This window comes from Seriola aureovittata, chromosome 4 (assembly GCF_021018895.1).
Source record: "Seriola aureovittata isolate HTS-2021-v1 ecotype China chromosome 4, ASM2101889v1, whole genome shotgun sequence".
NCBI lineage: Eukaryota > Metazoa > Chordata > Actinopteri > Carangiformes > Carangidae > Seriola > Seriola aureovittata.
This window is the reverse complement of record NC_079367.1, coordinates 15,098,171-15,118,401: the sequence shown is the minus strand read 5'-3', so window position 1 is coordinate 15,118,401 and position 20,231 is coordinate 15,098,171. Positions and strand designations below refer to the sequence as shown.

General features: G+C 38.5%; 2 protein-coding genes across 5 annotated transcripts in view; one reads left to right on the top strand and one right to left on the bottom strand.

Moving 5' to 3' along the window:
• Positions 1-215: 215 nt before the first annotated feature.
• Positions 216-7,365, top strand: aifm4 (apoptosis inducing factor mitochondria associated 4). The gene is made up of 19 exons (XM_056373816.1): positions 216-374; positions 1,329-1,424; positions 1,560-1,669; positions 1,772-1,881; positions 2,820-2,864; positions 2,972-3,053; positions 3,365-3,477; positions 3,593-3,679; positions 3,786-3,877; positions 4,003-4,133; positions 4,418-4,533; positions 4,633-4,704; positions 4,930-4,993; positions 5,203-5,279; positions 5,576-5,693; positions 5,805-5,903; positions 6,009-6,084; positions 6,175-6,279; positions 7,060-7,365. Exons 2-19 carry the CDS (start codon positions 1,336-1,338, stop codon positions 7,088-7,090), a joined length of 1,617 nt encoding a protein of 538 aa, XP_056229791.1. The 5' UTR covers positions 216-374; positions 1,329-1,335; the 3' UTR covers positions 7,091-7,365.
• Positions 7,366-10,478: 3,113 nt separating this feature from the next.
• zgc:153372 (uncharacterized protein LOC767695 homolog) overlaps positions 10,479-20,231 on the bottom strand; it is a 10,083-nt gene continuing 330 nt past the window's right edge. The window contains exons 1-10 of one of the 4 annotated variants that reach the window (XM_056373820.1): positions 19,674-20,231; positions 13,233-13,366; positions 12,578-12,728; positions 12,363-12,499; positions 12,167-12,236; positions 12,004-12,085; positions 11,753-11,884; positions 11,529-11,671; positions 11,226-11,375; positions 10,479-10,916 (exon numbers count right to left, since the gene is read on the bottom strand). The exon at positions 19,674-20,231 is cut by the window's right edge and continues 330 nt beyond it. In XM_056373820.1, the coding sequence (XP_056229795.1) occupies positions 10,839-10,916; positions 11,226-11,375; positions 11,529-11,671; positions 11,753-11,884; positions 12,004-12,085; positions 12,167-12,236; positions 12,363-12,499; positions 12,578-12,728; positions 13,233-13,243 (954 nt within the window). In that variant the 5' untranslated portion in view covers positions 13,244-13,366; positions 19,674-20,231 and the 3' untranslated portion in view covers positions 10,479-10,838. Of the gene's footprint in view, positions 10,917-11,225; positions 11,376-11,528; positions 11,672-11,752; positions 11,885-12,003; positions 12,086-12,166; positions 12,237-12,362; positions 12,500-12,577; positions 12,729-13,232; positions 13,367-13,691; positions 13,857-19,673 lie in introns of those variants that run through there. The other 3 variants (XM_056373817.1, XM_056373818.1, XM_056373819.1) reach the window with 3 other exon arrangements.

The following is a 20,231-nucleotide window of genomic DNA, read 5'->3' as shown; positions in this document are numbered from 1 at the left end:
TTGATAACTTTGGTTACTTTGTTGATACATATTAATAAATATATATAATCAACAAATAAATTATGATTTACAACGAGGTACAGCGTCCATCAATCTGTCTGACTGCTGTTACTGACTGCTGTTACTTATCCTCAGTGTCTGTGGCTAATCTCCATCCGCTAGACTTCACGGTGTAAATCTAGTCGCTCTGCCCTCCCCGGTGGCTGTTGGTGGTGGGAGGAGCTCGCGGTGGAACACAGGACTCCGGCTGGCTGTCACGAGGGCGGTTTTCGTCAAGTGCGCGTACTTGGCCTCATTGCTGGAAACGCTGCAGAGGAGCATTATATGACGACAGATGCATCGTTACATGACCACTGATATATAGAAGAAAGCAGGTGAGCTCAGCGTTTCCGGGCTTTGATATTTCGCTGATAAATGTTGCCATGTATGAAGTATACAGAGGCCATATATAATCGATAACATATGGTGCTTTTCACGTCTACACATCTTCATCTAACGCTATGGCGTCTGATTTCAAAATAACAATATCTGTTGAAGACTAGGATTTCTGTTCTGTCAACTAAAACCGAAAGCTATAAATACTGTTATGGGAATATACAGCACTGTGTAAAAGGTTTAGGCAGGAAAATAAAAGTGAGGATGCTTAAATAATGCCTTGATTCGTTTTTATTCATCAGTTAACTTCATGTTAAGTAAACAGACAAACACTAAATCAAATGTGTATGGTGTACAGCTGCAATGATTAGTTGAGTAATGGTTGGGCAGAAAAACTATTTTAATAGAGTGAAAAATGCCACATGTTTGATAGTGCCATGTTCTCAAATGTAATAATTGGCTGCTTTTCCAGTTTTACCTTAAATATTTGTGGGTTTTGGACTGTTGGTTAGACGAAACAGGCCATTTTATGAAGTCCCCACCGGCTTAGGAATTCTTGATATTGGAGATAGTTCTTTATGATTTTGTGGCTGTATGTTTGGGCTCCTTGTCATGCTGCAGAATTAATTTGGAACTGAACAGATGCCTGATCAGAGCCTAAACATCATGTGCCTAAAACTTTTCCACAGGGGGATATATTTTATATTAGAGTGTTAATATTTGGCCCTGTAGTTAACATAAAGAAAAAAACTAAGATCAATAACATAATAGGCTAATAAAATGTACATTTAAATTAAGCTCCTTAATGCTTGTGTCCCATGTGTCCATTGCTGAGCCTGTTTTTGGTCCAACCAAAGCCAATTGTAATTCAAGGCCAGTCAGCCTAGCAGACAGGTTTTATAATATAATAATACAAGTTTCTACAGGTTTCTCAACATATCCACGTCTTGTAGTTACAGTATGAATCAGTGCCAACAACCAGGTCAAAGTGAGGAGCAGGAGGAGGTGACTGGACTGGTATGTCAGGAGGATCACCTGAAAGATGGGGAGTAAGTCACAAGGGTTCTTCTCACTGGAAAAACAAGATGATCAATACTTTGTGATATCTTAATTTGACTTATTTGTATTTGAAAGTTACATTTTCCTCACCGTTTTCTCTCCTTGTCTGTTTTGTGTTTATGAAGGATGAAGGAAGTAACTGTAGGGGACCAGAAGGTGTTGCTTGTCCGTACCCACGGTCAGTACAGTGCTGTTGGAAGCCAGTGCTCTCATTACAATGCTCCTCTTGTCAAAGGTAAGTCTTCATCTCTATATACCAATATCTGAATAAATAGCTTAACAAAATGTTTTTTCCATTGAATTGAGTCATATTAATGCATGTCCTCTGATAATCCAGGAGCATTGGTTGGTGACAGAGTCAGATGTCCCTTTCATGGTGCTTGCTTTAATGTCAGAACTGGAGATATTGAAGAGTATCCAGGTCTAGACTGCCTGCCCAGCTATAAGGTGAAAAATGTCTTTCTGCAGTTTCACAGGAACAAATCCAGAAGAGAGATTCTCCCCAGTTTACAGTGTAGTCACGTGTGACGGTTTATTTGTACAAATTAGTGGACCCATTTATTAACCCGAATTGGGTTTAAGTTTTGTAAGGTAGATGAAGTTTGCTTTTAAAAAAATATCTAAAAGTTAAATTGGATATCTTACTATTTGTTTTGACAAAGAACGTAATCGAATAAAATGGGAATATTTTGTCATTTGTTACATTCTATCATTATGTATGCAAATTCAGAATAAACACCTCACTGAGTATGTTTGGTTAAAACTGCAGTGCGGAACTTTTTTCTAAGTAATTCCACAAATCGCACTCTCCAACAAGTAAAAGCCACGCCAATGGCTGCCTCTGCACCAATAACTTCGCCACATGTCGCCACACACACTATACTTGAAATGTCTACTGCGAAATATGGAGAGATTTATCTGCTGCTGATAGGCTTAGTCAGCATTGTGTGAAGTAATTTGGCATGTGCTAGAATGTAACGGACCTTCATTTATATGTAAAAGTCTCACACATGGTCTCAGATTTTTTTTCTCCAAATCTGTTTATTTAATTTTCAAGAACACTAAAATGTCAAAAAAGTTGCATTACTCGTTGCATTGTTGTGTCAAATATACCATCAAAAGTAACAGGGCATGTCTATAAAGTGCAGTACAAATACATGAACAATCTTATAGAAAGAAGCCCGCACTCCAGCTTTAACCAAAATTTAGTTCCTCTGACAAAGGTTACTGTTGTTCAAGGTACTTCCTTGATCTTTGAAATATTTCTCTTTTTCTTTTACTTTCTTTTTTTCTTTTTTTGTTTTAACAGTGGATGCTCTTGTCAACATTTTACTTCTGGAAACATTATTCTGAATTTACAGAGATTTTTTATATTATTTTAACAGGTCAAAGTTGAGGATGGCAAGGTGTACGTTTCCATCAGCACAAAAGTAAGAGACAGCAAGTTAAAAACGCTTAAAACAGCCACAGTGTTTCCTTTCATTTAGTGTTAAAATACACTATTTTGAACAGTCCCTTGTTTCTTTGTTTCCCTCAGACTCTTAAGCTGACCAAGCGAGTGAAGGAGATGTGCAGCTTGGTACCAGAAATCAAACATACTATTCTGCTCATAGGAGGGGGTAAGGATTGGATGTACCTAAGAGTTTAAATTATAAGTCCAAAGTCATTTTATTTGAAGAGATTAGCAGGTTGGGGGCACTGCACTGTTTGAAACAAAGTTGGGGTTGCAGCTTAAATATTCAGTTTTTGTATTTTAAAAGGTTTATATCAGTAAATAGGAATTTTGAAGGATGAAGAAAGAGATTAAGGTCTAGAGATGATGCGCAAGTTAATTTGGTGGTCTAGTGTTACCATGTTTCCTTAAGCTCCAACTCTGGGGTAAAGTACCCTTTGAAAAATTACACACTGAACATAAATTTTGTGATTTCAGGCCCTGCCTCCCTGGTATGTGCTGAGACTCTGCGACAGAACTGTTACCAAGGTCGAATCATCATGGTCACCAAAGATACCCTTCCTCCATTTGACAAACCCAAACTGAGTAAGGTAAGAACTTGACCATAATGGCAAGGTATCCTGTATTACTATCTATTGGTATCCAAGTGTTGATCATCCTGTATTTAGATGCAAGATATTAGTAAATGGCATTGCCTCCTTTCAGGCTATGAACCTGGACAGCAGCAGCATCCTCCTCCGCTCAAGTGAATTTTATCAGCAATATGGAATAGAGGTGTGGACACAGAGGGAGGTGAGAGGCAAAGGGGTCAATCTATTTATGATGTACTCTCACCATCTTTGGGAAAAAAACAAATTCTCTCTTTGGTCCTTGTTAAGAAATGTGTTTTGTATTGCAGGTTGTGTCAGTAAACCCAGCTGAGAAGGCAGTGAAGTTGAATGATGGCATTTTGCAGCATTACGACCAGCTCCTCATCTCAACTGGCTGTAGGTCAGACTCATCATCCTGTTGCTCAAATCTTTCAGAAACAAAAGTAATGAAAAACATTTGTAATTGCTGAGTTGCAAGATTTTCATGTTACAACAGCACAATAATAATCCTTATTTTGTTGACAGAGCGCAGCCACTCAGCTGTCCTGGTTGTAACCTGCAGGGAATAAAGCTACTGCAGAGTTATGAAGATGCCAAAGATATTCACAGCTCCTGTCTTGGCCAGAGGGCTGTCATCATCGGGGCGTCCTTCATAGGTTATCAAATTTTATTTCTTTACATTGCAAAAAGAAATTGATAGTGTTCATCTTTGTAAACATGAGCTTGTAGGTGTCTGTTTTTGTCTTGATTATTGGATTAACGTGATGTTCTATTTGGAGGGTCATTACCTGATTCATAGCCCTCTCGCTAAATATTAAAAATGCAATTTAAATATTTGACAGTACAAGATAAAGCTGCTTTATGACACATGTAATCACCTCTATTGCATCCCAAAATTGCAGGCTATTCAAGTGTTTTTCATGACTATTACACACAATAGGTATGGAGGTAGCATCATTCTTATCAGACAAAGCTGCCAGTGTGGCCATGGTTGGCACTACCAGATACCCGTATGAGCGATCTCTGGGCACAGAGATTGGCAAAATGACGATGCAAGTAAGTACCTAAGAGGGGACTGATCTATCACTGTCAGAACACTGTTATTTTTAGCTTCTATTGAATGTTGAATTTTAAAACAAAATTTTCTCCCATAAGATGTTGGAGGAACAAAATGTGAAGTTTTACATGAATGACAGAGTCACTGAGATTAAAGGGGAGAACGGCAAGGTAATGCTACCTTTTTTCTACGAGCATAGCCCTTGTAGGTGTCAATGATAAAATTAACAATGTCTCCATTGTATTCAAGTGTCCATATAAACCATGACAGTGTGACAGTGAGCACGCTTGTGCCTTTTTTACTGACACAAAATGTATTTGATGAAAAAAGCCTATTTTCACTGAAACTGCAGTTGTAATGCTTCAGTCATGGTGTATATTCTTTTTTTTTTTCAGGTGAAGGAGGTTGTACTAAACAGTGGAACAGTCCTGGAAGCTGATGTGGTGATTACTGGAATCGGTAAGATTATTATTCTAATTCAAGGTGTTGGCATATACAGTACAATTTTCATTAATATAACAGAACACAAGTTTTGTACTATTTTAAGGTGTTGACATTTTGATATGTGGACTGTTGCTGATTTGTTCACGAGTCCTTCACATTCAGATGGTGTCCTGTGCTGTTCTGCAAAGATCGTCAAAAATCAAATACAAAGATCTGTTTTTCAGGTGTAATCCCCAATTCAGACTTCTTGGCAGGAAGTGAGGTAGAGATGGATTCAAGGAAAGCTGTGATTGTTGACAAGGTAACACACAGTAAATAGAGGACATAGGCTAAATGTAATCACTGTGATACTGATATAGCTAATGAAGCATGAACGTGGCTTCACAGATTTATATTTACGACTTTGTCTGATGGCTGCAGTTAATTTGAATTGCTTGTTTGAGTATTTTTGGCCAAACACGAATGTATTATGATATGTGAAACCCTCAGCTGTGTCCAGGTGACAGAACTGAATAGTGGTGTATATACTGTATATACATGTCTTTGTAAACCTAATCCTGAGGCTCTTGCTGTAAACTCCTTCATCCTTTCTAACAGTTCATGAGGACCAATATAGGAGATATTTTTAGCGCTGGAGATGTAACTTCCTTCCCTCTGGCCATTCGTGGAGACCAAAGAGTCAACATTGGGCATTGGCAAATGTCACAAGCTCAAGGTAAGAGACTGAAGTCAAAGAAGCAAAGGCTGATATTATGTGCCTTGGATTTGCTGATGAAGCTGGATTTTACCTTTTATGATGCCAGTTTATTTTTTTTCTTTATCTCAGGAAGAGTAGCTGCACTGAACATGCTAAACAAACCAACCAAAATTGAGTCTATTCCTTTCTTCTGGACTGTGTTGCTTGGGAAGAGTATCAGATACACCGGTAGAGTATTTATTTATTCTATTTACAGAGTATTTATGGAGAAAATGTCACCTTATGCCCTGGCTGTGTTGATTCTCATTACCCCTTTTCATTTCCTCATTCTAGGCTATGGGGAAGGATACACAGAAATTATATTCAAAGGCAAAGTGGAAGAGAGGAAATTCCTGGCATTTTACATAAAGTGAGCAACTGATGAATAACTGCTGATACAAGTGGACAATGAATTTATGCCATTTGTGTCAAACTTCTTTCATTTCCCCTTTGTCAACAGGGACGAGGTGGTGGTAGCTGCGGCTAGCCTGATGTTCGATCCTGCGGTGGCTCGTCTCGCAGAGCTGATGGCTTCTGGCCATGTTTTAAAAAAGGCACAGGCTCAGTGAGTGGCGTCTTGCATTCACACAAACCGGACTATCTGTCACACATGATTGGAAGTGAAATGCACCAATTACATACAGTGGGTTCAGCTTTAACTTTTGCTCCTGCATTTACTGATTTTTTTTTGGCCACATTAGGGCAGCAGAAACATGCTGTGAACACAAAATTGACATGTAATGACCTTATTGGTTGATATAGAGAACTTGTTAGCATATGTTGGTTATTTACACACCTGGCAGTTAAGGAGCAACATTAGCATTCAATTGGAGTTGTGTTTGTGTCCACCTGGTGAATTTAATATTCATTCCACTTGTAGTTTTGCACCAACTCCAGACAACAGGCAAAAGAAATATCTGGCTCTTTAGCTTCTAAATACTTCACTATATTCACCAGGTAGCCACTGCCTTTATCCGTATGCTGTTTGGTGCTGCTGGGCAAGGGGCAGCTGTGAAACAATGACCTGAAAGATGCTGAAACACTATGTAGAACCGACGGTAACAGCAGAGTTGGGTGATAATTCTATATAGGCCATTCACTATTAGCACCACTGTTAACTTTGAACATAGTAATTTGATCCAAAAACCACCTGCTCCAAAAACAGACTAGATTGGAAGCCTGGAGGACGTTATATTCATGTAAACACTGTAAGGGGATATACAGTACGTTAGTGCGTTTCTTTATTTTCCATGTAAACATCATATCCCAATTCACAGGATAAGACTCATAACCTGCATGCTATTCTTTATTAAATATTTGTTTTCTCACTCATTTATCTTTTCAGAGCTGATGACCTGACATGGCTGCAGATGTGACAAGGTCTGCTGTATTCAGGAGTGTAAAACCTCTCATTGACGATTGATGTTGCCTCTCTCTTCCTTGTTCCTCTCTTTATCAAATAGTGCCAAAGTGGATTGCTCCATTTACTGCCTCAGGTCTCCTGAAAGCCAATCAGCCCTCTTCTCTTACTCAGACAACCGTTACCATGGCAGAAAAACACAGCTTTATTGAATTTGCAATTTGTATACCCAGTGAATAATCTTATCTTAGTGTAATGAGCCTTGCCTGAATAAAACTAAACTGACTTGCAGCAGTTTCATCCGTATTTATTCCAGGTTTTGACCATAGCTATACTAATAATGTGAAATTTAGAGCATCACAAGTTGTGATTGTTAGCTGTAAAACATAATTTGTTGTGAACTTCAAATTTTAAGTTCCAAGCAATAATAGTACTTAGTATAGAAATAGTAAAGCAACAGTAATTTTAGCCACTCCACTCAACCTGTCTGAAGATAAAATAAAATACAAACATATGAATGTTTATCATTAACAGTTTGTTCACAATTTTTCCATTTATATTTGAGACTTGTTTCATGTGTAATGCAATGCCTTAATCTACTATACTGTTCTCAAGCCTGAAATTATTCATACCCCTGGCAAATTTTGACTTAAAGTTACTTTTATTCAACAAAGTTTTTTTTTTTTTGACCAGAAATGACACAGGCTTCTCCCAGAAGATAAGATGATGTACAAGAGGAATCATTGTGTAAAAAAAACAAAAACAAAAAAATTTCTCAGCTTACATTTGAACAAAAAGTGGCATGTCCAAAATTATTCATACCCTTCTCAATAATCAATAGAAAAGCCTTTATTGGCTATTAGAGCAATCAAATGCTTCCTATAATTGCTGACCAGCTTTTTGCATGTCTCCACTGGTATTTTTGCCCAGTCATCTTTAGCGATGAGCTCCAACTCTTTCAGGTTGGAGGGTCTCCTTGCCATCACCCTAATCTTTAGCTCCCTCCACAGATTCTCAATTGGATTCAAGTCAGCACTCTGGCTGGGCCACTGCAAAACGTTAATGTTTTTGTCTGCTAACCATTTCTTCACCACTTTTGCTGTGTTTTTTGGGTCGTTGTCGTGCTGAAATGTCCACTGTTGCCCAAGGCCAAGTTTCTCTGCAGACTGCCTGATGTTGTTGAGAATCTTGATGTATTGTTCTTTTTTCATGGTGCCGTTTACTGTGATTAGGTTCCCTGGTGCATTGGCTGAAAAACACCCCCAAAGCATTAGGTTCCCACCACCATGTTTGACAGTGGGGGTGGTGTTCTTAGGGTTGAAGGCTTCTCCTTTTCTACGCCAAATGAAGGATACATCATTGTGGCCAAACAATTCAATTTTTGTTTCATCTGACCATAAAACAGAAGACCAGAAGTCTTCTTCTTTGTCCAGATGATCATTTGCAAAGGCCAAGCAGGCTTTTGTGTGCCTTATCTGGAGAAGTGGCGTTCTCCTTGGTCTGCGTCTGTGGAACCCAGCAGTGTCCGTTGGACTGTCTGCCTTGAGACGTTGCCACCAGCAGAGCCCAGATTCACCAGGATGGCCTTGGTGGTGATCCTTGGATTCTTCTTTACCTCTCTCACTATCCTCCTGGCCAGCACAGGTGTCACTTTTGGCTTCCGACCACATCCTCTGAGATTTTCCACAGTGCGGTATGTCTTGTATTTTTTAATAATACTTTGCACTGTAGCCACTGGAACTTGAAAACATTTAGATATGGCCGTATAGCCCTTTCCTGACTTGTGAGCAGCCACAATGTGCAGCCGCAGGTCCTCAGTGAGCTCCTTTGTCTTAGCCATGACTGTCCACAAACCAACTGCAGAGAGCTGCTGTTTTTCACCTGTTAAGTTGATTAAAGCAGCTGTTCCCAATGAATCAGGGTAATTAGGATGCTTCAGAACAGCTTGGACTATTTGGAATGGTACAGAACTTTGGATTTTCCCATAGACTGTGACAGTTTGCAAAGGGTATGAATAATTTTGGACATGCCACTTTTTGTTCAAATGTAAATAAAAGCTGAGAAATATTTTTTTCCACAATGATTCCTCTTGTACATCGTCTTATTATTATCTTCTGGGAGAAGCCTGTGTCACTTCCGGTCAAAGAAAACCTTGCTGGTTGAATAAAAGTAACTTTAAGTCAAAATTTGCCAGGGGTATGAATAATTTCAGGCTTGACTGTAGTGTAAACCCTGTGTGATTTCAGTGTCTGATTTTGAAATTAAATTTGGATAAAGAGAGAAAAGGTAAGAAAGCACTTCATAGTATCTTTAATGAACTAGAATGTGGTTGCTTTAATGCTCAGGTATTAAATGAATTTGTTAAGTTAGGAGTTTCAGCAGCACTGATTATCGTCATCATGTTTACTGTTGTCAGCCTGTGGGTGCAGGCTGTGTTTTCTGGATTTTTTTCCCCCTGCAGTTGTTTATGTTACACAGTACAATAAATCATTGCTCATGTCACTCCCTCCAGGAAATAAACGACACCATGATTCGTTGTTACTAATGGAAATATTCTTTCTACTTCAAACAGCACCATCATCACCCCGACTACCACCACCGTCAAACTAATTAGATGCATATTGTAAAAAATATTGTAAAAAGTAAACACACACACTTGTTTTAAAACAAACTACTGACACGTAAAAATAAACACACAAGATGACACATAAAGTAAGTAACATACCTCGCTGGCTGCACATGACCAAGAGTGAATGAATGGACCAAAATAAATATTAACGGCACTGCGTCACCTTTTTAAACTTAAACCTTAATCGAGTACAAAACTAACCTTTATCCAACTCCACGTTTTTCTGAGGTAAAATCTAAGTTTGTAGCAAACTTAAAGTGTTCCTGTGCAACACAGGCACAAACTTAGTTCCTACAACCTGCATATATCCAATACAAATAAAATATATATATAATCATATCATAAAATAAATCACAATGTGTACAAACAAAACATATCAAATGACAACATAAACACATTTTTATGGCAGTTAAATTTCATTTATAGATAACATTTGCTACTACACTTAATTTGTTTTGTGTATTGACTGACATTTAGTTTTGAAATAGACAAAACATTATCATCTTCATGTGTGGTCAAACCCTTTTTATCAAACACATTAGGGAGTGATTATTGTGTTTGGGTTTTTTTCCACTTCTTTTATTAATTGCAGGTCTGAATCTGTTCCGTTTGTCCCCTTTTCTGTCAAACTGGGCTTTTTGTTCATTTAACATCTCCCTTAATAGTCTTCTTGGCTGCAAATACTTGATCAGATAAGTAACACCTGTCAGTGTATGTCTCTTGTATATTACATGGTTGCAGCAGAGAACAGATTTTGACTACAAAAACAGCAAGATCCAAGTTGGGAAATGAAAAACTTTTTATTTAACATGTTTACTTTACTCAAGTGGAATTACTCAATGAGTTCAAAATATGAGAAAGTATAATTACTTTGTTAATTAAGTCATTTTATTGTGACATCATTAACACTACTATTATATTACCACAGCGATGAACGTATTTATAAACCATGTCCATTAACCAAACCATTATCTGAAAAAAACTTTCCTTAATTACATCACTACAATATGCGATGGCTTGCACATAAAAAATATTTAGCCTGTAGTGAACCTTTAAATAAAAAATGATTTATTTATTTTATTTTTGCAGTTGTCCTCAGTCTTCAGAACAGTTTCCTCTGTATTCGGCTGCGTCTTTATTTGCTTGTTTTGGAGCATTTTTTTACAGACGATCCCAGTTTGTCAGCCAACAGAAATGGACTGAGGCGGCAGTACTGAGGAAAAAAATAATATCAAGGGTGACTCTGTTAATGTAGAACCTTAAACAAACCTTAAATATGTCAAACAAATCGTTTGTTACTATCAAAGCTTAAGCTGTGCAACTGCGATACAGGCTTGTATTTAAATATTTGATGCAGCACATTACAATAATTAAATTACTGTATTTAAAATCATTAAAAGATCATTTAATTTGATTGTTGCATGCAAAAAGTGGGTCAACAATACAATCCATCTGGATTCAGTTTGTAATGAGCCACGTAAAATGAAAGCATCTTAGCCAGTAAACCCAGAATATCAGCTACCTGTGGTGGTGACTCTGAGCTGGAGTCTGGTTTATCCAACATCTGAATTTTGAAATCAGAGAAGAAACGGGAACTCCGGATGATTTCTGCCATTTCTCCACTTACCTCCACTGCAACATCTTTCTGCATAGCACAAAAGTAAACATTAACCTAGTCACAAAATAAAAGACCATTTTTCATGTTAATATATACAGTGCGTGTTATTTTTTCTTGATTGAACAATGTGCCACAGGTTATTAAATGCTTTTATGTAATCGTTGATCAGCAATTCAGTACTGGCCTGTCTGGCCATTTTTATTATACCTTGAAACAGTGTGATGAATCAAAGTCCAGCTGATCTGGGAAATCTGCCAGAGTTCCTTTATAGGTCACTGTTGCCTCAGACATGACAGGACGTTTGGGCAGCTTAAAGAGCCGGTAAGTGCCTGAAGCATAGCTGATGTCACCTGCAAATTGAAGAATGAAGATTGTTCATATATAGTCTAGAGTCTAAATCTAAGTCTAAATTTGATCCTTTATTTTGTTACCTGCTTTTGCTTTGAGTTCACTGTTGTGGACAGCAATGCGGCTTGCTGAAACAAGATGTGGAGTGCTGAAACCAACACTGTGGGCCAAAGAAATAAGGTCTTGCCAGAACAGAGAACCACCCATTCCTTCACCTAACACGAAAAGAAATAGATCACAGCCAATATAAACTATGTGTCAGTGACACAGAGTGTCTACAATGTATTCCTGCACTTTACATTGCATTTTAGATAATGATGCAGTGTTGTTTTACCCCATAAGACTGTATCTTGCTTCATGTGGTCAGGGACAACTTTGCTGGCATACATGTCACTGAAGTACATTTCACCTCCCTCCTGTGTAAAAAGAGTAAGTGATGATGATTTCCATTAGTATTTTTCACATTAATTTAGATGGTAGAAATTCTTCAGACTCACCTTTAGCATGTTGTAGGCTTGCTGTAGCACTGTTCTTTTATCAGGACACAAACAGATTACACAGTTGGATCTGAATAGATTAGAAGAAAGGAAAAAAAACTGTTTTGTTTATCAGCCTGTCAAAGCTCTATTATAGGAACAGATCAGACAGTCCATTGGCAGATCTTTTAGAGTCTTAACAAGGTTTTAAACCTACAGCACAACATCCATTGAGTCACTCTGTATGCCAGCTTCACCAAGATTCTCCATGTACCCCTGGACAAAGGTGACATTAGGCTCCTTATAGCCAAACTTCTTCTGATGATACTCAGTATACTGACGAGATACAGTAATCTAAAGAGAGAAAAGTTAAATCAGTAGAAAGTGTAAATATCCAGTGTCAAAGGTGTGTGTACATGCATGTGTAATTACCAGCTCCTCTGTCATATCAATCCCTGTCACATGTCCCTTTGGTCCAACAAGTTTACTAAAGGCAAAACAGTCTCTGCCAGAGCCGCTGCCAAGGTCCAGCACCCTGCAGCCATCAAGTTTCGCTGGGAATGGAAGACCACAACCGAAGAATCTGGAGAAAAATATTTAAGTATTAAGTTTATGAAAATTACTGTGGAAAGCATAGAGACATCACAGAGATAGTTATGTGGTGTTATGGATGAAAATGATTTAAGAAAGACCAGAAGTAAAACTGTTTTATCTACTGGATGTAATTTTTAACCACTAGATTGAGGTCACACATGACTCATGGGAGAGCTAATGTCTGAATTTCAGTGTACTGGACAATACCTGACAATGGTCACAAAGGCTTTTTTTGGGAATATATGTATGGTTTCCAGAGTATTTACAGAGATGTTCAATAACTCATTTGTCAATGAAACTGTGTCCCGATCACAAAGGATTTGTGCTCAGTGTGAGACAACAATGTCTGCTGTGTATGTGTTTGATTTGTATGTGCCCTGTCTGTGTGTCATGCATCTGTTGTGTCATTACCACTGCACCTTCCAGCTACTGTTGAACATGTACGTATATGATGAAGAGGCATATAAAGGTGAGAAAAGACTGAAAACTATACCTTTTGGTCATCTCCGGGTGAACCAGGCTCAGTGCATCTGTGACACTTCTTGGCACTGGGCAGCAGTGCAAACTGCAGGAGGCAGCACTTGTTTGCAAATCACCTGAGGACTCCAGTCGACTGCCATAATATTTCTGCACGCACGCACAAAAACACACAAACACCATTTTCGTCAGCGTATAACAAATTGTCAACAACTACTTTATCATTAAATTCAGTTTACTTCAAAACTAGCAAACAAAAATAACATCTTCACTACCATCACATACTGTTAGCATTTTAGTAACTAACGTGGCCCTGTTATTGTGTAACGATAGTTAAGAAATGTCTACCATGTAAAAAGTACATTTAACTGAGCAACTGCTGTGCAATGTGAGTTACTTTAGATGAAAAAAAACTCTAAATTTCGAAAGAAAATAAAACTGGACGGTGTCTGATTCAAACTAAGTAAATAAGTACCTTCACGTTGTCCCGCACGTCGTCACAAGTCGCCATTACATCCGAAAAAATAAGATAGGGCTACATAAAAAAGTTTAACGAAACCAGACAAAGGCCAAACACTGTGGTACAATCAAAGTTGAGTCACATATGCCCTCTGCTGAAACCGTCACCAGAGCAAAAAACTTTTCCGGTTCATTCTTTCAAAATAAAAGCTTTAATCATGACAAATTTAAATTAATCTCAACAGAGTTCAAATAAATAAAAAAAAACAAATAAGTACAAAAGTTATTTTAGAAAAAAGGAAAAGAAAAGAAATATTTCTGCAGCAAAATGGAACTAGAAGTGAGTTAATGTCTTTCTTTTTTTCTTTCTTTCGCTCTCAACATGTCAACGTTGTAACGTTTTAAAATACGTTTGTATAAACGTTTTAATATGTAGGCTATGACCGTAAGCGACAGTGAATGTATTTATAAAGCTATGTGTTTATGTCAAGTGCAGGAGCCTTTCCTTTTCACTGTTTGCTTGTTTGCTTGTTTGTTTGGCTCTCAACATGTCAACTTTGTTAGATTTTAATGCAAAAGTGTGTTTACATTGTGATGTGTGCTGTCCCCAAAATTGCAGTGAGCTGCAGAGTAAGAGGTTATTGAAGCAGGAGCAGCAGCGTCCTCTGCTGATTGCAAAGAGATGTGAAAATGCTTACAGCACCTGGTATTCCCAGGCGGTCTCCCATCCAAGTACTAACCAGGCCCGACCCTGCTTAGCTTCCGAGATCGGACGAGATCGGGCGTGTTTTTTTATTTTTTATCTTTTATTATCAAAAAATATAGCACAATCTGTATTTACAATACAATCCATTTGACAGGACATACACTTATCAAACATGACATTACACACCCTCTAAGTGTATAAATAAATCCCCCTCCTTTACCATAAAGAAACCGTAGCCTTAATAACACTACGATCAAAAAAAAAAAATAAAAAAATAAAAAAATAAAAGAAAATAAAAGAAATAAAAAAATAAAAAATAAAAAAATAAAAAAATAAATAAATATAAACAAAAAATAAAATAAGATCAATAAATCAATCAATCAATAAATCTATAAATAAAGTAAACAAGAACTCAATCCATACTTTCCCATGACTCACCTATCAAAGCATAGACTCTAAAAGAAAACACTATAACATAAACCACAAGTTTCCCTCATTCCCTCCCTTCATTAAAGTGTTGTGTCTTGTGAAATGTTTATCAAAAGTGTCCTTGTTTGCCCTATAAATTGTTCTAATATGTGCCTTGAGTGTGTTTTGAAAAAGTTTCTTTACATTGACTGTTTTTTGTTCAAATAGTTTGTAATTCCTATTTATCCATATTGTTTTTCTTGCCAGCGCTAGGATTGTGTTGATCAGTGTGTTATTCTTATTTGGATGTTTTCCTGTAATTCCAAATAACCAAGTCCATAACCAGTCCGTATTGTTGTGTATTTTTAAATTGCAATGTTCCTGTAAGATTGATTTTATATATAACTGTAACTGCTTTGCTTCTATGCATGTTTGAAATATGTGTTCAATGTCCTCTGGTTCTTGTCTGCATATTGTGCAATTCCTCGAGTATTTCTGTTTATTGATTTGGTGCAAGATGATTCCAGTGTATATCCTTCTGTGTCGAATGTTAAAGTCCAGGTTTCTTGTCATGCCATCTATTAGTGGTATGTCTATATTTGTCCATATTTTTTTAATTTCTTTGAAGGGGTATTGTTTTTCCCAGGTATGTTCTGCAGTAGGTGCCCTTTTGATTTTCTCTACTAGCAACCTGTACCATGTCTTCGTTTGGACATTTTCTAATCTTTTTCTGTTGTCCTTTTCTATGTATTCCAGTTGGGGAAGAGCAGCTCCAATACCTTTTTTATTCTCTTTTAGCAAACCTCGCCACGCAGGGTCAAGGGTTTGTTCAAATTTCTCTTTCAGTTTTCTTATGTTTTCTTTTCTATACATTATTTTTCTCTCTCTCATTTTTTTGCATATCAATTCAACATTAAAATCTCCTCTCTCATCGATCACTTGATCCACCCTTGTTAGCCCAGCCTCTCTCATCGGACCGCTGATCAGAACTCTCCCCTCATATACAAAGAAGGGACTGTTCAAGAAAGGTAATTGCAGCACATGCTCTTTATTACTGCATTTGGGCCAGAGGTGGGGCACAATCTTTCCCCAAGCCTCAAGTACCTCCTGGTAGAAGCCAGGTAGGCCATTCCTGACTTTTCTGGGGAGGAGCAAGCACAGATTGTATGCGTCTTTCTCCCCGTACTCGGCCAGGTAGCTGGCCAACCAGTCCTCCCAGGGGTACTGCCGGTCCGGATCTAGAAAATTTCTGATAATTTTAACCCTGAGTGCATCTTTTTTTGCACCTATGTCAATTAATCCTAAACCCCCCTCCCTTCTATTAGCAATTAACACTCTGTGAGCTATCGAATTTCCCTTTCCCCTCCAAAGGAAGGAGGAGATTGCTGCTGTCAGCGATTTAAGTGCCCATTGCGGCAGCTCACAGGTTCCCATTAAATGATTAATTTTTGACAGTATCAGAGCATTAACTACAATTACCTTTCCTTTCAGTGTTAAACCTCTTGCTCTCCACAAGTTTAAAATCCCTTGCAATTTCCCTATCATTTCCCTCCACCCTCTGTCCCTAGCCCCACCCTCATTCTCTCCTATATATACTCCTAATATTTTCCTACACCCATTGTTTACCCTAAATCCCCATTTATTTACATAGTTATTCACCCTTCCAAGTTGACCTATTTCAGATTTGGTTATGTTTATTTTTGCTCCTGATGCTTTGCTGTAAGTTTTGAAATGTTCCATGATTTTGTCTATGCATTTACCTGATTTGACTGTTATTGTAATGTCATCCGCGTATTGAGTTATTTTAATAGTACTGTTTTTGGGTGTTTGTATTCCTGTTATTTCTTTATCTTTAATTATCGCTTGAGCTAGTGGCTCTGCCACTATGCTATATAGCAGGCCTGACAGCGGACATCCTTGCCTCACCGATCTTCTAATTTGAATACTGTCTGTTATCATTCCATTGCATTTTATTACACTTTTGGCGTTTTTGTACAATAACTGTATCCAATTTATAAACCCTTGTCCATATCCAAATTTCTCTAATACTTTATAAAGAAACTGGTGTTCTACTCTGTCAAATGCCTTTTCAAGGTCTACTGTTAGCAGAAGCCCCCCCTGTGCTGTCATTCCTCTTACTGTATCTCTTACTGTAGCAATTGAATCTTGGATGTTTCTACTGGGTATGCTGTAGGCCTGATTTATACTAATTATTTGATTTAATGTCTGTTTTATTCTATTGGCCAAGGTTTTGGTGAGTATCTTGTAATCTGTATTTAGCAGGCTTATTGGTCTATAGTTGGATATTATGTTTCTGTCTCCTTTATTCTTATAAATTACTGTAATCATACCTGTAGTGAAAGATTTTGGTGTTTTTTGTTGTTCTTGCATTGTATGGTAGAGGTCGAGCAACAGGGGGGCCAGCTGTTCCTTGAACCTGATGTAAAATTCTGCTGTTAAGCCGTCAGATCCTGGACTTTTATTCTTATTTAAGTTGTCTATTGTCACTTCTATTTCTTTTAATGTTAATTTGCTGTCACACCATTCTTTATCCTCCATGTTAATTTTTTTGTCTACATATGATAATATTTTTTCTGTTTTTTCATTGTTGCTTCCTTCTTCTTTGAATAAATTCGTATAGTATTCTTTAATAATTTCTAGTATCTCTATTCTATCTGTGTGTATGTTATTGCTTCTATCTTTCAATTCTTCTATTATAGTTTTATTCTGTTTTTGCTTTTCCATCCCCAGAAAAAAAGCTGTGCACTTCTCCCCATCTACCAGATTTTGAAATCTACTCCTAACTGCAGCCCCTTTACATATTTCCCTTTCTATATTATTTAATTGATTTTTATATAATTCATACTTTTCACAGCTTCTACTTCTTTGGTTATCTATTAATATCAGTTCTTCTTCTAGTTGCTTTCTGATGTTCTGTTCTTCTTGTTTTTCTTTCCATTTTTTCTCTTTGCTATAATTGATACTTGCTTTTTTGATTCTTTCTTTTATATTGTCCCATCTTTCTATATAATCATTATCTATTTGCATTTCTGTTCTAGCGTAACTAAGTAAGTTTTTGATTTTTTTTAACATATGCCAGGTCCATCAGGAGGCTGGAGTTGAGGCACCAGGTGCCTCCTCCCCTGATCCCCCCTGCAGAGTCCAGCAGACACTCCAGAGTTGCATGATCACTCCATGTATTAAATTTGTACGTTGTTTAGTTAATTTTCTTAATCACTTCTGGGGCCGCTAAACATAAGTCTAGTCTTGATTGTCTTAAAGTACCCTTTACCACCTGTCTTCTTGAGAATGTTCTTTTCAAAGGATTCTGTATTCTCCATATATCCATCAAGTTGTGATTGTTCATTAATTCATATAATGCTGTTCTACTGATGTCATTTTTATATACATTATTTACAGATATATCCGATTTTGTTAACACTGTATTAAAGTCCCCAACTATTAAAGTTTTGTTATTTACCCATCTTCCTATTTTATTAAACATCTCTTTCCTTTCTTTTTCACAATTACTGGCATATACATTGATTATTCTATATATAATATTATTTACTGTTATATCTATAATAAGTAATCTACCATTATTATCTTTGTGTACTAATTTACTATCATTTATGTTGTTATTCTTTATTAACGTTGCAACCCCACTTGACTTGCTAGTGCCATTATTATGGAAGATGTTCCCATTCCATTTATTTGTTGCTGCCTCTACACTGTTTTTGTCCCACCTTGTTTCTTGAAGGCAGAGTATATCGCCTTTTATCCCCTCTAGAATGGCAGTCATCTTGCCACAAGTGCGCAGTCCGTTTGCATTGAGGGAGTGCAGCAACAGCATTGGGAAAAAGAAAAGTGGTGTTAACTCTCTATCTTAATCGTTATTCTTTTCCTTTTTTGTCTTTCTTTCTCTTTTTATTAACTGTGTTTTTATTGAAGGTGTGCTGCTTTCTGATGTTTTTAATTGTAGCTAAGTCCATTTCGGAGTCACTATCAGATTTTCTTTGTGGGAGGAGTATAGAGGATATCGCTGAGGCCGGTAGGTCGCAGCATGCGGCTGCCGCCGGCTGCAGGTCGCTCTGGGTCTCCTCTACTTCCATCTCTTCCGGGGCTAAAGGCGGCTCCGGCCCCTCTTTGAGCCCGTCGCCGCCCCTGCCCGTTTCTTTCGTGTGCAGGCCGGTGTCAAGACTGAGTCCGTTCTTGCTCGAACCCAACCTCACACCCCGGCTCTGCACCGCTGTTTGAGAGCCCAGGACTCTCCGTGAGACGGGATCCTCACTGCCAGCCTGTTTTGCGGTGTCACTGCCCCTCACTCCGGCCTCCCCCTCCTCTTCCTCATCACTCATATCCTCCTCCTCACTATATAAAGCCTCCGATCCAGACTCTGCTACTGCTTCCGAATCGCTGTAGTTACAATTACATTCTTCCATAATGTTGTAGCACACCTCACATTTTTTATTTCTCCTCTGCTGTTGCTGCACTCCCTAGCATAATGTCCCTGAACTCCGCACTTGTGGCATGAGAACTCCGGGCACTCTCGCAGGATGTGCCCTGGTTGAAGGCACATCCTGCAGACTTTAGTTTGCCTATCATGTATAACCCTGAAGTATTCAGGACCCATTGCAGTTTCAAATCTCGCCGAGTACGGCAGTGACTGTACTTGTGTCTGTAAACTTGACTTTTAGGAAACGGGTACCATCTGCCACTTGTGTCCCCGGCCACATTCTCCTCCTAATGGAGGAAGCTGCCGAAACTCCCTCTAGCTTTTGTAATATTTCCTCATCTGTTACATAAGCCGGTAAGCTTAAGAAAGGAACCATTAATTCATCATTACATAGATCCTTTACTAAAATGCTACAATGCTACAATTACCTATTTTGAAGCCATCAAGGAGTCGCTCCTTCCCCTTCTCATGTGACATTGTGATTTCAAAGCTTCTGGCACCGGACGCTCTGCAGGCTATCAGTCCACCACACAGAGCCCTGATGCATCTCATTAGCTCAAGCACCGGGACCTCGTCCTGCCCGATGACCTCGAGACTCACGGTTAATTCCCGATCATATTTAACTCCCGCCACCTGCCTCGCATTTTCTCTCTGTTGTTGATGCTGGTGCTGCTGCTGTTTTTCTCCCGCTGTTCCCATCGCTTTCTCTTTCTCCCTCCCCGCTCCGCCGCACGCCTCTCGCTCAACCGCCGCTGCTGCTTTCTCTCTCTCTCTCCGCCGCCGCTCTCGGAGCTCCATGGAGTCCTGGCCTGGTCCGATCTCCCTCTTCGCTCTCCCTCACCGCTCCTCCGATCTCGCTCCTCCGTCCTCTGCCCGTTGCAGCTGTCAGTGCTGCTCGCCGCTCTCTCTCTTCTCTCTCTCCTCTCGCCGACGCTGCCACTGTCGAATCAGCTGTTCCCGTGCTCTCTTTGCTACTTTTTTTTTCA

Excerpts from the sequence above, each read along its gene's own strand:
- aifm4 (XM_056373816.1), top strand. The coding sequence starts at position 1,336 with ATGAATCAGTGCCAACAACCAGGTCAAAGTGAGGAGCAGGAGGAGGTG. Across the intron at positions 4,705-4,929 it reads TTAAAGGGGAGAACGGCAAG|GTGAAGGAGGTTGTACTAAA; the intron begins GTAATGCTACCT and ends TTTTTTTTTCAG. Across the intron at positions 6,280-7,059 it reads TTAAAAAAGGCACAGGCTCA|AGCTGATGACCTGACATGGC; the intron begins GTGAGTGGCGTC and ends TTATCTTTTCAG.